The sequence below is a fragment of the Leptonotus elevatus genome, chromosome 6 (assembly GCF_054856555.1).
Source record: "Leptonotus elevatus isolate MCC_2025b chromosome 6, RoL_Lele_1.0, whole genome shotgun sequence".
Taxonomy (NCBI): Eukaryota; Metazoa; Chordata; class Actinopteri; order Syngnathiformes; family Syngnathidae; genus Leptonotus; species Leptonotus elevatus.
Genome location: NC_141244.1, coordinates 3,298,421 through 3,314,741, shown reverse-complemented (window position 1 = coordinate 3,314,741; position 16,321 = coordinate 3,298,421). Strand labels below are relative to the sequence as shown.

The following is a 16,321-nucleotide window of genomic DNA, read 5'->3' as shown; positions in this document are numbered from 1 at the left end:
AAATTGTACATGTTCATTTTACATAGCCCTATTCAAAAAAAATTTTTTAATTATAATTTATATAATTAAACTGGTACTGGTTTTACATATTGTAGTACAAATTGCATCCCTCAAAACTGTGAGGCAGGCGTGTAAACCACTGGATCACTGACTGTCAGTGCTCCCCAAGGGTTTAAATTATTGCATTTAAATATGTCATTTTAATATCAGATTTGTTGCTCCGAAATTCACTACATTATGCTACACAATCATCAGACCATTTTATTTTGAAAATCCAAAGGTGACTTGAGCATCTAACTCAGGCTGACTTTACATTTGATGGCGATATTCCACCGGCTTCGCTCCTCGTTTTCCTCCTCCTGATTGTAACACATCTGTATTCTGAAGAGACAAGGTCACTAATCTCGTTAGAAACATGAAGATTTGGAGCACAGAGCATGCGTTCAGGTATTGTACTTTTTTTCTTCTTTTCAGAATTCCACATGAAACAGAGAAACGCTCACTGATGCTACAATGCCTGCTACACGATGGTTGTGTGTGTGTGTGTGGGGGGGGGGGGGGGGCATAAAATGGCAATGGATGTGAGTGTGAATTTGAATGTTTGTTTTAGTTTATCTGCTGTATACCGTGTGTGCCCTTTGAACAAACTACAGCCACAATAGGAAACAACTTATTGTCAAATGAATATACTGTACCTCTCTGGCTGGCACAAGGAGTTCAGTTATCTTTTGGTGCACCTAAAGTGGCTCATATGCTGTTTAAAGCAGGTTTTAGGAAAGGTAGTTAGTTTATGTTGTACGTGTTTGTGTGAAGTTACCCATGGGAGACAGTGATCAAGGCCGCCATGAGGAAGTACCCCAACCCAATGAATCCACACGTAGTGGGCGTGGATGTGCTGGACCGCAGCCTGGACGCAGAAGGACGTCTGCACAGTCACCGACTCCTCAGCACAGAGTGGGGCCTACCGGCGATCGTACGAGCGGTCAGTCATGCTATCTATCACCATGCTCTGTTCACAGTATAGCTACTCGGAGACTTATGTTGATTGTCCTTTCCTGTTATTGTTTTTGTAGATATTGGGAACCAGCCACCTGCAGACATACGTGAAAGAGCACTCCATAGTCGACCCTGAGGAGAAAAAGATGGAGCTCTGCTCGACAAATGTAAGATTGTTAGTATTGTGAAGATTTCAACCCTTTTGTGGGCAAGGAATCATTTCACCATTACAGTGTTATTCAACCTATTGGCCCAAGGCATATAATTTACATTTGAAAAAATTCCTGGCATACTACCCAACATAAAGAATATGTATATACTGAATACTGATTTTTTTTTCTTCTCAATTTACTCACATATTACTCCATTGAACACAAAGCTATTATTGTATTATGATTATTATTCTGTTGTATAACTGGCAATAGGTGCATACAAAAGTTAATTGCCATCTAGTGGGAGAAGCATTTTATAGTCCTGCCAGTTACTATATGACACTGGCATAGACAGATAACCAAAGATACACTATTTCTAGTAAGCAGATGATATTTTTGGGGTCATTGTGTGAAATTTAATTATTTCCCATATGTGGGAGTTACTTGTCTGATGAACAGTTAGTGGCTTTTCAAACTGGATAATTCACACACCTCTGTCAACCAGTAGAATTAAACCCCAGCCAATTAAAAAATAAAAATAGTGTTATTAAATACATATCAGTCATTTTGATATAGTGAAACAGTAAATAATAAGAAAGACGCAGATGTTAGCAATGATAATTGCTAGTGTTCTAGCCCATTTAGGTTTTAGAGAAATTTACATGGTACACAATACACAAATATTTATATAGTTCTTAAATCTTTTCTGTCTTAATTGTGTGTATTTTTCAAATAATAGCACTTTGGCAGTATTTCCCAACTTTTACTGAGCCAAGAAAAACTCATGGTATACAATCAAGTCACAAGTATATACTGCAAAAGAACCTTCTTCTGCCATCTAGTGGATTAACTTTTAATTGTTCTGCTTGTTACTTTATATCAAATTGAGTGATTTTCCACAGAACGCCTGTAGAGCTTTCACAAGTTACGACACAATAAACTGCTACGTGATTGGGAATCAATAGTCTATGGAATAGTTTATAATTTCAGTGTTTTAATGAGTGTCGTGTGCAAGATCTGACTTCAGCTGGCAGCCAACTCATTATGTGTGGCTAAATTACTCAAGACAACCTGACCAAATGAGAGAAAGTGTATACCACAAACCCGATAATGGAGGTTTGGACTTAACAAGTCTGCAGCTAGGCAGTCGTACCATCAACTATTTACGACATCCACTGAATTTTTCCTTCTAAACCTCAGATTCCACTTGATTCATTTTGATATTTTTTCCTGAGTAAAGCAAAGAAAACCCTAAACCTTTTGGGGTATGTCAATGTCTATAGTTTACACACATTATGAAAAGGTCTGTTGTGGAAGCCATTTTTAATTATATAGCTGCTCTTTTCAGTCCACCTATACTTCAGCTTTCCACATTGCAATCTCTGCTCTCTGTGTTTCCTGTGTTGTGGTAAATCTTCTATTTGAGATGCATCTCTTATTTGTTCTAATGGACACGGCAGCAAGCAAGTAATTGGGGCATGACATCTTTTAGCCACTAAAGTGCAGGCCCATATTGGAGAAATACCGTCATTTAAATGGTCCCATGTATTGAAATTATGGTGCATGTTGCTTTAACCCACAGATTACTCTTACCAACCTGATCTCAGTAGACGAGAGGCTCCTTTACACACCTCACCCAGACAACCCTGAGGTGTAAGTTTATTTCTTTCACATCCATCTATAGTTTATTAGGTGCCTTTTTATAAATGTTGCTGTACGTTTCTTGTCCACAGCACCATCCTGACGCAGGAGGCCATCATTACAGTGAAGGGGGTGAGTTTGAGTAGCTACCTGGAGGGCATGATGGCGAGGAGAATGTCTGCTAATGCTAGGAAGGTAACACACACACACACACACACTTGCATATCGTTGCATGAAATTTCCTTGTCAACCTGCACGACCTTTTGCTTTACATCATCTGATGCTTTGCCATGTATGACGTTTGTCTGTCCTTTAATCTTCCTTTTCTCTTGGTGGCGCTCTAGGGTTGGGATGCTATTGAGTGGATTATTCAGAACTCTGAAAGAGAAAATATTACTCTCTGACATTTACTACCTCTGGTAACCCTGAGCAACTTTCTTCTCCTCTGCTAAAACTGTATTTCTAATTCATTATTACATGTTTCTTCTAGCTCACCTAATTGTTAACACTCGGCATTTGCAGGACCGCCACACTATGACTTGAATAATGCATGGAGGAGTCTCACACGGGCTTACCTGTGGAGTACGCACGAAGAGTGACACTGGTGGAATTGTGGTTTCAACCGGAGCAACTGCAATGACCAACTTCTGCTCCAATTAAAAAAAAAAAAGTACTTTGTGTGCAACACAATTAACAACGGGAAAGGGCACTTCTGTTAATTGATGTATAAGACTTTGATGTCAAACTATTAGTCTGCAGCTGCGAATAACATGATTAAGATGTGATCAGGGATGTGATCTATACAATCGTGAATAATAAGAAACGGTTAAACTTTTGCAAGTGGCAAAATGTCGTCAGAAAGAAAGGTGCTTTTGATGTATTTAAAATATACTGCACATGAAGTATGAGGGGAAAAAAACACAAGTAGTATAATAACTAGGGCGTTAATTCAGCTTTGCTTTCTCCAATGTGATAGGAGTTATTTTTTGCTTACATTATGACAAAACACCAGATCACTTTTGATGCAAAGTCAGGCAATGGTACCTCAAACTCTGCAACTGAGAGGACGGGTGAGGGTGCAGTCTGAAAAGCGATTGGCTTCATAATGCTGCATGTGTGTGAGTGAGTGTGTGATCACTGCACACCCGCCATGCCTTTGAATGTGTGTAGAACTACACTGTAGACCTGTTGGGAGACTAAAACACAGTGTTACACAACAAAACATGCCTAATAATAATATTGAATAAGTATCAAGATTTTTTTGTAATGGTACAAGGAGTGAATTATGCAACATTATGCACATTCTCTGATATTAAGTTTCAGTTCATATTAACTATTGCAACCAATTGTTTAGCATAACATTTGCAATCACGACTATATGAACTATGAACTGTAGATCGCCATCTGTTTTCTATAACAGCCACCCTTTCATGGTTATTTTCAATGAAACGAAAATGTCATGCTGACTTACTGCAGATGCAGTGGGTGTCGAATGTCAATTCTCCGTCTGTGACGAGTAGCTTGTTTTCAGAATTTTGACGCACTTGCAGTTTTCCATTTATCCGGAAGAGAGCGCTGTTCGCCTTTGTTCATGCTCTAGAAACGTGGGCAAAACACTTTTCTGTTGAATAAATACAAAGTGCTTCTGAAAGTAAATATTTTATTTACACAACATCGTTTATAGAATGCATTGCATAGTATGTACATCAGTTGGTTGAGCATTGCTATGAGAGTTTTGCAATTCTTTCAAATCCCATTTAAACAAGCTAATCTACTAACCCAAATTTGTATAAATATGCAGCATGGTTCTTTATCATGCAGGAGGCTTTAGGAAGTAAATCAAGATGTTAATACACACACGCACAAACTCTCAGAATATACATATATATATTCATAATTGTTAAACAGCATCAGGATCTGGAAAAATTACCACTGTCAACACTACCAGTTTCAAGTTTTGCAATAAGGCATAAACAACTGCAATAGCAGCCACGGCATAAAATGAACAAAACATTAAAAAAAAAAGTATCAAATCTTTACAAAAGTGAAAAAGTACATAAAAAATCATGATGCACTGCGACACGGTTGCTTATATTTGACTTGTCTTCAGTACTGAAGCCTCTAGTGATAACAGTGCCAAACCAAAACAACACCCTCTGTGCTTTAAACACTGTAACCCCAATGTGGTCACCTTTAGCAATAACAAATCACAAATTCACCGATGTACTCGTATGAATAACCTTCCAAATTCCTGTGTTGAAAAAAACCCCATCACAACAAATTCATACTTTTGCATTACCTCACTTCCTAGTGCTCCCACTTCTTGCACAAGGATTATTATTGCTCCAACATTCCTTAGCTCTCTTTCACTCACCTAACAGTGACTCTTACCTTTAAAAAGTAAAACTAAAATCTCAATTGCATATTTGTCCCACTGCCTGATCGCCATAGAGTCTTGTCTCGTCTGAATATACATGCTGGTGTAAAAATATACAGGTTTATGTACAGTATGTACATTCTGTTCATATGTAATTCAGAGAGTGTGAGGGGCATCAGAATTTAAAAAGGTTGATGAAGTCTTGAGGGGACAGCGCCATGGTGCAGCTTTCTGGGTTGTTGGCAGTGCACGGATGATTTGTGTCCTGTGGGGGCAAATTGCAACACTTGAAATACTTTATACTGTAGTGTAGATTATAGTTGTGGTGCAACGGATCACAACAGTCACGGTTCGGATCAGATCACTGATTTGAGCCACGGATTGGATAGTTTTTCGGATCAGCAACAAAAAAAAAGATAAATAGTACTTTGTCTTCATTTATTTTGTAAAAGGCTTTTCCCCATTAAATAAAAAAAAAAGCAACTAAAAATGCCTGATATAGCCGTGTAGGATTTGGATTTAGTGTCTTCATTTATTTTGTAAAACGTGTTTCCCATTTAGAAAAAAAAAAAGATAAATTCAAAAGCGCTTTAGGATTTAGGAACACACCTATAAGTGCAATATGAGGCAGACACATTCTTATTTTATACATGGTGCATGTGTAAAATAAGGTATTAATGGCTTAAAGTTGTGTTCCTACAATCTAAATGGCTATGTTTGACATTTTGAGTTGAATGTTTTTCTTTTTTAACGGGCAAAAGAGTTTTATAAAATAAATGAAGACAAAGTTCTATTATCTTTTTTTTTTTATAATGAAAATACATCAAAGTGCAATTTAAAGTAGCACGAAGGAACTTTTAAATCTTAATGAAATATTTTCATAACTCTTTTGATGAAACATTGGCTTAAAAATAGTTGAATGGTACCTTTGCCATGGCCTGAAGGGGTCTGTATAATTTTTACTGGCACTAAGCAACTTTGAGGAGGATGGCACTGTCACACAAAAAAATACAAATGTGCTGACTGCTTTATGGCATAGGTCACTTCCCCCTTTACCCATTCATTACAAAGATGGAAGTCAATTTGAATGTTGACGCACGATTACTCCTTTCCTGGCAGAAGCTGCAAAACAACTGAAAAGTTTTGTCTAAGGAGACAAAAAAGAAAAACGGAAGCTACCTGGATAAAAGGACAGTCAAGGACCAACATTGGCCCGGCTTTCACTCGCTGGGGTGAGCTCAAAAATAACACAATGCACGTGTCCTAATGTCCTAATTCCTTCAGGCAGTCCATATGGCGCCGCCATAATTAACATAAACTGAAAAAAATGTTGCTTTAAGGCACATTCCCTTACTTTAAATAAGGAGAGTGAATTACAAAGGAGACTTGGTCTAGAATATTGAAAAATAATTCAAGTAAGCCAGGTACCAGCTGTCAAACTCATTTACAGCTACCAGCCAGGCACTCATCGATAATGCTAACAGCTAGCTGCTAGCCACTGCTGCCACTTACGTCGGAGACTTCTGCCGTATCATACAATGGCGTAATTAATTAGCACTTTCTTAGCGTCCTAAATAAGCGATTGAATATAAGTTCGGGATAGCGTTGTGTTGATGTTGGTCACAACTTTAATGTCAATCAAAACTAAGAATGTCTAAAAGGAATGGCAAGCTAGCCATCATGCCACGATGTGGCCCCCTTTCAAAGCAAATGTCTACTAAAGCTATTTGCATTGCCGTCAATGTATTATTTGGCAAACTTTATTTTGAAGTTACCCTGAGCGTAAGCGGTGTGTTGAGTATGTTTCAGCTTCCTTGACATGTCTGAATGATGTCTATTGTGAATGTGCACTTTGTTGTTGTTGTTGTTTTTTCCCTCTGCAACCTTGTTGTTGTTTTTTCCTCAGCAACCAATCAGTGGATTGTGTGCGATCCGAACCGTGGGGCCTGATCCGAACCGACCACGGATCAATCCATTCCACCACCAGATTATATACATTTGAGGTGTAATATAAAAACAAATGTGTATACCTTCCAGAAAAGGATGTGACAGTGTGAGCAGAAGTGCAGCGTGTCGCTGTACTGCTCTCGGCGAGGATAACAGCGGCTCAGCTTGAAGTACATCTTCTTCCATTCCAAGTGACCTTTGTCTGACACCATCAGACGCTTTCGGATCTAATAAAGGAACAACACTTTTTAAGACATGACTTAAATAAATATATAGATAAAAGAGCACTTTAGTTTTTGTTTCTCGCGCCACTGTCACAAAGTTTAAATAATCACAAGATTAAATAAATTCATAGTAAGTATACAATTTTAAGTAATAGCCAATATGGGTTTCGCTCCAATCACTCAACTACCATGTCATTAATGGAGTTAACTGAAGAAATTTGCACAGCCATGGATAAAAAACATGTTTTAGTAAGTGTTTTTGTGGATTTACAGAAAGCATTTGACACCTTAGATCATGAAATATTATTGCATAAATTGTTTAAATATGGTATACGACGTTGCACATCAATGGGTTGCCAGTTATTTAAAATAGAAAACAATATGTTGAATTTAATAGTAGGCAATCAAAACACAGTTATGTAAATTGTGGGGTGCCCCAGGGATAAATTCTGGGGCCAGTACTTTTTCTTCTTTAAGTGAATGATATTAGAACCATTTTGAAATTGTTAAAATGTATTTTGTTTGCAGATGACACCACTTTGTTTCATGCCGGGAAAAATATATACAATGTATTACAAGTAATAGAGAATGAGTTCAAGAATATTATGAAGTGGTTCACTGCTAAGACTGTCTATAAATATGAGTAAAACCAGATTTATGATGTTCAGTTGTAGAAATATGGATGTCGAAGCAACTCTGACGGCAAGGCATAGAAATAGAAAGGACTAATGAATTTAAGTTTCTAGGTATCATTATTGATGAACATTTAACATGGAAAGCGCATATAGAATATGTCAAATCTAAGGTGTCACAAACCGTAGCCGTGTTACACAAGGTCATAGAATCATTGAACAAGAATGCTTTGTTCTCGTTATATAATTTATTGATTGTTCCATACCTGACCTATTGCATTGAAGAGTGGGGGTGTGCAGCCAAAACCCAGAACCCATCTTTCTTTTACAGAAACGTGCTAATCGTGTTGTTTGCGGTTGTGGATACAGAGACCACACTAACCCATTATTTATACAACTAAAAACTTTAAAATTTAATGAATTGATGGAGTTTAACCGCCTTAAAATACTGTACAAAGCCCATCATGAAATTTTACCAGTTAATATACAAACTAAACTTATAAAAAGGGAAAGTGAGTACTAATTAAGAGGAACAGGCATTTTTTCCAAACCTAAATATAGAACAAAAAAAAAGAAGAAGATGTATTTCAACTCAAGGTGTCAGTCTGTGGAACAATCTGGATTATAAAACATAGTCTTCTCAGTCTATTTGTATTTTTATTATTTTTTAAAGCATAAAAGCACAATTACTGCAAAAAAATATATAGCACAAGGACACACAGTTGAATTATTTAGAATGATCTTGTTGTAACACCGAAAGAGTCTTGACCGCTCGTTGTCATTAAATTTGTGTTGTCTCTTTAGAAAAGAAAAGACATTTGTATTGTTGTTTTTGTGCATTTTTGTTGTTGTTGATCACGGGCAGACAAAACAAGTTTTACTGTTTTCTGTCCCCTTTCATTCTTTTGTTTTACTTTGAATTTGAGCATTGCTTTTTATTGTCTTTTTTTCTTTTAAAAATGAATGAAATAAATTGAAGGGAAAAAAAAGTTATTGTTTGAAATTTTGCCAAACACTGTAAACCACTTTAGGTAGTAGCGTCGTGTCTTATCAAGTGCATTATTGTGAGCAGGGTGTGAAGTCACTTCTGTGGAGTAAACACACACTCACGCTCTTCTACTGATTGAATCCTGCTTTATTGCAGCTTGGGTATAAAAGACTTAATTACAACTTTTACTGGGATTTTTTTTTGTGGTATTGAATTATACCATACAGTTAAAGTGTATAATGGCACTGCAGTTAGTTCACACTATGCTCACCAGCATTTGATAAGCAGCAAACCATAGACACAATACGACAAGTAAATACACCATTAAATTATTGCTTCAAAACTAAACACTATTATGTGTTTGAGATTTTACACCTATCACAGTATAATGTGTGGTGAATGAATTTTCACGCTTAGGATAAAATTCCCTGTCCACTGAAGTAGTACGTTAATATGGGGCGGGACTCCTCTCAAAATTATTCACACAAATATAATCCGTGACATTCACATGTTTTTGAGATCCACAAATACATGTGCGATTTTCAGATCCACAAATATATCTGCGATTTTCTAATTTTGTATGTTGTGTGTGCATTTATCATGACTTACGATTTGTAAATGTTAAATTCTGTTTGCGACTTGTTCAATGTGCGTTTATGGATCAGCGGGCACACGCATTATTTTTTTAGACAAACATCACGCTGTTTCAAGATATTCACACGCAGGGCAGTTCTAACATTCACCATTGAAAAGTCATGCCTCCTCTGTCCGCTAGGAGGCAGTGTTGCTGTCTATTGAACAGGACAAGCTGTGTGACGTTTCTCTTTTTAAAACTGTAAATTGAAAAACGAGCCTTGATCTGATCATCTATTATGTGTTAGGAAACAAAATATCACTTTAATTTGTTTCCCCTCGAGCTTACGTTGCTTTGACAGGAAGATGTCCTTCTACTGTTCACTTGCCTTCTCCTAAGCTGCTAAAGCAGCAACAGCCAAAGAGGTAGCAAAGAAGAAGCTCTGTAATATATTTATTGTATTTTGTTTCCCGACTTTTGTTAAACAAAGACATATGTAATATAAGAGCAGATAACGGCTAGTTTTCCATTTTTCAGTTTCCAATTTGTTGACAAGAAACGGGTGATGGCTCATTCCCATTCAAAAGACTTCAACATTGCATCCTGACAGATTGAAAGTGTAGGGATAGCATATGAATGTTTGGAACTGACCTGTGTGTGAATATCTTGAAATAGCGTGATGTTTGTCTAAAAAATAAATACGCATGCCCGCCCATGCACAAACACACATTCAACAACTCACAAGCAGAATTTAACATTTACAAAAGGAGACACGAGAAAATCACAGATATATTTGTGGCTCTGAAAAATAAATAAGTTGTATGTTTACAGTTGTGCTGAATGTCCACATGCCTGTCTGTCTGTGAAGTGGTACTGGCAGAGTCTCTTCCAGAGCAGGCGGTCCTCAGCAAGGCCCCCCAATTCTGGACAGACTTGTCCCAGGCAGACCAAGTCCCTGCCATCCGACAGACGCTGCATGATGTTCAGCTGCAGGCTGGCAGGCAGCTCCATTAGCGTCATACCCGTTGATCCTGGCTGGAAGGGCCACAAAAAAAGTTGGCACTTGATTTTTTGGGACTTGCATAAACAGCACTGTGACTGTAACCAGTGCCTCTTTTTTTTTTGTCTCACCTTGTTGATCTGGATGTTGTTTAGCTGCTGCTGCCACTGCAGGATGTTGTCCATGCGGTGCACCCACATGTTTATGTTCCCCACCAGCACAGACTTGCCCATGTCCTGAACCAGACCGCACAGTGAAAGATACAGCGTTTGGAGAAGCTCCTTGATGGGACGCACGTTCTGCTGGCCTTCAAGCACTACGGCAGGAGTGATGAAAATGTCATTATGGACACTAAAGACAAATTTAACATTTGCTCAGCACCACAGAAAGTATGTAATGTTGTGTATATGGAGTGGTGGTGGGGTATTTTTGTGCTGTTAAATTTGGTCAGGGGGCTTCATAATAGTACCTTAACAAGAAAATCTCAAACTCTAACTAGTTTTTATTTGTTTATCTACCATCTAATAAGCGGGGATTCACAGCCAATAAGTGTTTTCCACAAAAAATGCAGTTTGCCCTGCCCCCAAAAAAATTATGACAAAATAAAATTGTACAAAAATCTGCAAATAGGTTAATCTGTGGGTCCCAGCATATACAAAGCAAAATAACTACACAGTAAATTCGGTATATTTTACTCTAAACTGAGTCTATTCGATCCCACTCTAAACAGAGTAAAATTTACACTTTGAAGAGAGATTTTTTTTAAAAGTCACTCAAGGGTCGAGGAACAAACCCACAACTTCCAATTGAGAGACAGCCAATCTACTCCCTAAGCCATGCCGCTCCTACTGTGTGTTAGTATATTGCTCGTCAGCAGGAAACTTATCTCCAAGAGGTCTCCTTTTGGATATAAGCAAACAGTAGGAGTGGCATAGCTCAAGTGGTAGAGTGGCAGTCTCCCAAGCTGAGGGTTGTAAGTTTGTTCCTCAACCCTTTACTTAGAATTTCTGAGTGAAAGGTTTTTTTTCATGGGGTAAGGCAAATTCTCTCATACACAACAAAAAATACTTTGAGTAAATTTTACTCTGAATACTTCCAAGTGTAAATTTTACCCTATTTAGAGTGGCACCAAATTGACTGTCTAGAGTAAAATTTACTCTACAGATTTTACTGTGTATAATTGGGACACAAGATCCAAATCATGTAGCTAAAGCAGTGCTTTTCATTTATTTATTTTTTAAAGATATATACATAATGTTTACCTATCATCTTGCAAATAAACTATTAAATATTTCCACATAGCCCCTCGTCCACAATAAAAACCCTCAATGGAGTTTTGCTAAATTGCTTTGATCAGAAGAGTAATAAGGCTTACTTACCTTTCTGCACCACTCTCTCTAAAATATTCATGTAGTTCTTCTGAGCCACGCCGCTGAGTGAGGGCAGCTGTGACTTGGCGATAAGCTCCAGCAGCTTCAACAGAAAAAGAGGCAGGAAGAGGGAGAAAGGAGCATAAGCTGAATGCTGTCATCTGAGAGACTATGTTCCACTGATTTGGTACTTCAGGGTGTTTTTGTACTGGGTTCATAAGTAAACATATACATATTGCACACACACTACTGATAAAAATAGCTTGGCTGAAATCCACCTGGGATGAAACTCACTGATGAGTGTTTTCAGTGGGAAGAAGCTGCTGGGAAGCATTTGGCCCATAGCCTAGGGAACTAGAAAGCTTGGCAAAACCAGCTTTAATCACTGCCTGCTGATCATGTCAAGTGAATTTAGTGAATTATTTATCTCTCTGTATGTGTGTGTGTGTGTGTGTGTGTGTGTGTGTGTGTGTGTGTGTGTGTGTGTGTGTGTGTGTGTGTGTGTGTGTGTGTGGTTATCATTCGCTTGCAAACAGCACGTACAGGATGGCATGGAACACATGCTGTGACATCATGGAAGAACATGTTTGACCTTGGACATCGTAAATGAGAAAAGTTGCACAATCACCGGACATTCTCATTCCTTTGGTGTTTCATAAATGAATTAAAACACACTGTATATAAAGTACTGGTTTTAATCATTAATCATTTTGCTAACTTTTAAGTTTGTCTGCTTGCACCTTGTTAATTTTTTCATTCCTTCCTGCTGCATTCCTTCAGCCTAATCCTATGACCGCGCTTTGTAGAGCAGCCGGGCAGAACAACGTGCGTTTCCGTATCTACTTTTAGCACCCGTGGCTCACCAAACTGCACTTCATAGTCTGCCACTCATCTCACATTATTTCACAAACAAAGTAGATGGTAGTAGAAAGACTGCTTGATATTAACATGACAGTAGAGAATAAGATATAACTTTATGTTTCTCTCCGGACCCACTAAATGTCTCTTAACAAAGAATTTGATCTGTGAAAGTGAGTCGGAGTGAAGTAATCAGATGTAGGCAGAGGAAAGCGGTAACCAAGAATGTTGTGTTCAGACTGGACGATCGTGTTACACAGACATATTGTTAGCGTTAGCTCTGGAGGCTACACTAAAAGGTGTCCATTACACATGACCTTCTATCGGCAGAGAGCTTGGCATGATGCATTGCAAAAAAATATTACAGAAAAAATCTGTACATGTTGACATTAAGTGCAAAACACAGAGGATGTGATTCACAAGTTGCATGTGTTTGTGAGAGTGGCAGAGTCAGAATCACCTGACAACCAGCAGGTTGAATTTCATGAGGCCTGTGAGGAGGGGTCTCAACTCACTGCGCAGTTAAGCCCTCCCACACCAGCCCACATGCAGCTCACGTGGGTTCACATGTGGAAATGTATTACATCAGTGGGCTTTGCCGGGAACAGAATGGATAGTGGCTGCTATTTGACAATAAGGGTGGGAAGGTAAAGTTACTACATTGGTTTTATTTATAACCGCTAAATCCATATTACAAATCAAGCATAAGTATAGCAATAGCTAGAATTTGAGGCTTTATAATCACTTTTTGTGACTTTAAGATGAACCTATTTTCAAACAATATACAGTATAAGCACTTTATTAAGTATTGTTGTCAACCCGCACCAAATATGTGGGCAGTTTTTTTTCCTTACAATATCCTGCTTTTTGAAGACATTATTTCAACACCCACCTCCCTCCATTAGCATGAATTGCTATGACTCATACACACAAATATGCACTGGCTCGGTCGGTCAAAATCATCAGCACTGTCTGCACAACATTGATAAGTGACACACACTCTCCATCACTGTGGCTAATCCAAACTCATCAACAAACAAAGACGACTGTGAGAGAAGACAGGACTCACTCTGACGACATAATTGAACCTCCTCGTGTCCTTGATGGCACTGCAGAAGTCCAAGCGGTTGAAGGCTTCCCCCAGGGTACAATATCCATGGCGCTGGGAGAATTTAATTAACAAGGTATTAGGGTTACAAGTTACCCTCCACAGGACGAATGAGTTCTTTCAACATGTTGACATAAGGAATGACAAAATGTTTTGGTAGCTAAGGTTATGTATTACCTCCTTGGTGCTTCCTTTATGAACATAAATCCACTTTTCCCTGTGGAAATCTGTGAGAAAGCGCAATGTTTGTATTAGTGGCCTCAAATAGAGTTTGTGACATGGTGGGAAATTAATCACAAAAAAACATTTTGAGCATCTAATGTCAATCTATGACTGGAAGCTATCTTGGAGGTTTTAATTGCATCATTAATAAATCCAGACTCAACAATAACAGACACTGTATAGTGATACAATCAGTCAGATGGTGGTGTGTGACTTACATGGGACCTTGGTGTTGTTGTTCATGAGGTCTTTTTTCCTCTTCTTTGCAGCCATGTCATAGCTGAGAGAAAGCAACAAGTTCTCCTTGATGAAACACTCTTGCTCGGCTTTGCAGAAGCTACAAAACCCATAAAAGATAACATTTTTATTAGTTACACCAGCAATGGACAACAAATATAAACTCTGAGAAATCATCAGATGTGGTGCGGGAAATTATCCAATTCCACTTGAATGGTCAGCATATACTACACTTATTGTCTTTCTTCATCTAGATGCCAGTGACACATAATGACAAGCAGAACAAATAATGCTCTTCCACTAGATGGCATAAGGTAATTAACATGTGTACTGTCTCCTCTTTTTGTGACGTTTTTGTTGTGCCCGATTTACACAAAATATGTGCCTGACCTCGATAAAGGTTGGGAAACGCCATACACTCTTAGAAAACAACACTGTTGGCCCATTTATATACACGAAAAACATCTGGATTGCATTCTCCCTGTTGTCACGTTGAAGACAAAATGTTCGTGGCAGAAGGAAATCAAATCCGTTTTTAAAGTGACTCACGCAGCGTTAATCCACTCGCTTGTTGGGTTATTATTAATAGGATGAGCGATTAGCAAAAGAAGAAGAGGCATGGAACAAAAGGATCAGATAAGAAAAACAAACATGCGTGTATTTAATGTTACTGTCTTCTAAGTGTCACCTATTTTTCCATCACATTTTTCAAAACGTAATGACGTTTTTGGTTATGCAGATTGATAACAAACCTCTCCACGGAGATGTTGTTGTTTTTGTCGTCCACCGTTGTCCTCTTCCATCCCTCCTCGGTTTTAACCCAACATTGTCCCGGCGACCTCCAGTCCTGTCCAAGGAAAGGCATCCTTAACTTGTTCGGGGTGGAGTAAATATGCTAAAAGAAGTAAACAAAACACTGAACGCGTTAATATATAGCCCTCCTTGTTAGACCCTTGTTCTTCAACGTGTTGTTGTTCTTGCGGTGTTGTCATTGCGCAGCTTCTTAAATGCTCCCGGAAGCATGATGGCCCCGCCCACCTCGGAAACTTCCCTTGCAGCACGTGGCTTTGTTTATCTACTGGAGTGTTGCAAAACGTCGTGGGAGAAAAACACGCACGGAAACGCAACATCACACAAGAACGTCCTGATGACACCACATGCACGTGTTCATAAATATTAGTCGGAGATACGCGAGAAGGAATGTTTTTATGCTTGCTCGATCTGCTTTGAGAGACCATTGGCATTACGTAACCGTCTCAGGCAGCTGGGACTATGAAGCGAGCAGTTACCTCGAGGACGCTCTATTAAAAACGAACTAACTTACTCAAATGTATTTAACTTTTATTTATTTATTTATTAAATCCATTAAACGTTTTCTTTGAATACACCCCATCCATTTTACAAATGGATAGGATACAATATAAACACTCGGCCAAGTGTTTGGAGTTGTTGCTGATGATGACTCGGGCGAAAGTGTTCTAAAGAAACGCGTGCTTCGTTCATCTGGTACAAACAAAGCCGACCCAAGTAAATGTGATTTTGAGGTCCTCTATTTTGTCAAAATAATATTGATAATGAATCCATCATTGTTAAACTAACTAGAGGAGGATTATAATCAGAACAGCAAACGTGGAAAAACGGTTTGGGTAATGAAAATGGGCAAAATAGCAGTAACAAAAATGATGTTATCCTGATATTTTGTTACATTAGAACACTCTAGGCCAGCGGTGGGCAAACTCGGTCCTCGGGGGCCGGAGTCCTGCAGGTTTTGGATGTTTCCTTTCTCCAACACAACTGATATACGATCAGCTCATCAGCAAGCTCCGCATAAGCCTGATAAAGATCCTGTTGATTGGAATCAGCTTGTGTTGGAAGAGGGAAACTTCCAAAACCTGCAGGATTCCGGCCCTCAAGGACCGAGTTTGCCCATCCCTGCTCTAGGCAAAGTACAGCCCAGGGGCCACATTTGGTCCGCCTTCATAGTGACCATGAAGT

General features: G+C 38.6%; 2 protein-coding genes across 7 annotated transcripts; one reads left to right on the top strand and one right to left on the bottom strand.

Annotated features, from left to right (window-relative positions):
- Positions 1–280: 280 nt before the first annotated feature.
- On the top strand, positions 281–9,623 carry prelid3a (PRELI domain containing 3A). 6 transcript variants are annotated; one of them, XR_015095378.1, is made up of 8 exons: positions 281–447; positions 814–982; positions 1,074–1,163; positions 2,731–2,801; positions 2,882–2,984; positions 3,134–3,208; positions 3,312–6,398; positions 7,073–7,116. XR_015095378.1 is itself a non-coding variant. In XM_086078557.1 (7 exons), the coding sequence occupies exons 1-6, from the start codon at positions 416–418 to the stop codon at positions 3,191–3,193; spliced, it is 525 nt and encodes a 174-aa protein (XP_085934683.1). In that variant the 5' UTR covers positions 281–415; the 3' UTR covers positions 3,194–3,208; positions 3,312–9,616. The 6 variants fall into 6 exon arrangements, 4 of the variants coding, with proteins under 4 accessions (XP_085934683.1, XP_085934685.1, XP_085934681.1 ...); XR_015095379.1 differs by lacking the exon at positions 3,134–3,208 and having other exon boundaries at positions 6,286–6,398; positions 7,073–9,620; XM_086078557.1 differs by having other exon boundaries at positions 3,312–9,616.
- On the bottom strand, positions 4,433–15,341 carry fbxo32 (F-box protein 32). Its single transcript, XM_086078553.1, has 9 exons — positions 15,079–15,341; positions 14,308–14,426; positions 14,045–14,094; positions 13,829–13,921; positions 11,911–12,004; positions 10,663–10,847; positions 10,384–10,566; positions 7,197–7,340; positions 4,433–5,431 (listed from the first exon to the last, which is right to left on the bottom strand). The coding sequence occupies exons 1-9, from the start codon at positions 15,189–15,191 to the stop codon at positions 5,342–5,344; spliced, it is 1,071 nt and encodes a 356-aa protein (XP_085934679.1). The 5' UTR covers positions 15,192–15,341; the 3' UTR covers positions 4,433–5,341.
- Between the last annotated feature and the right edge of the window lie 980 nt (positions 15,342–16,321).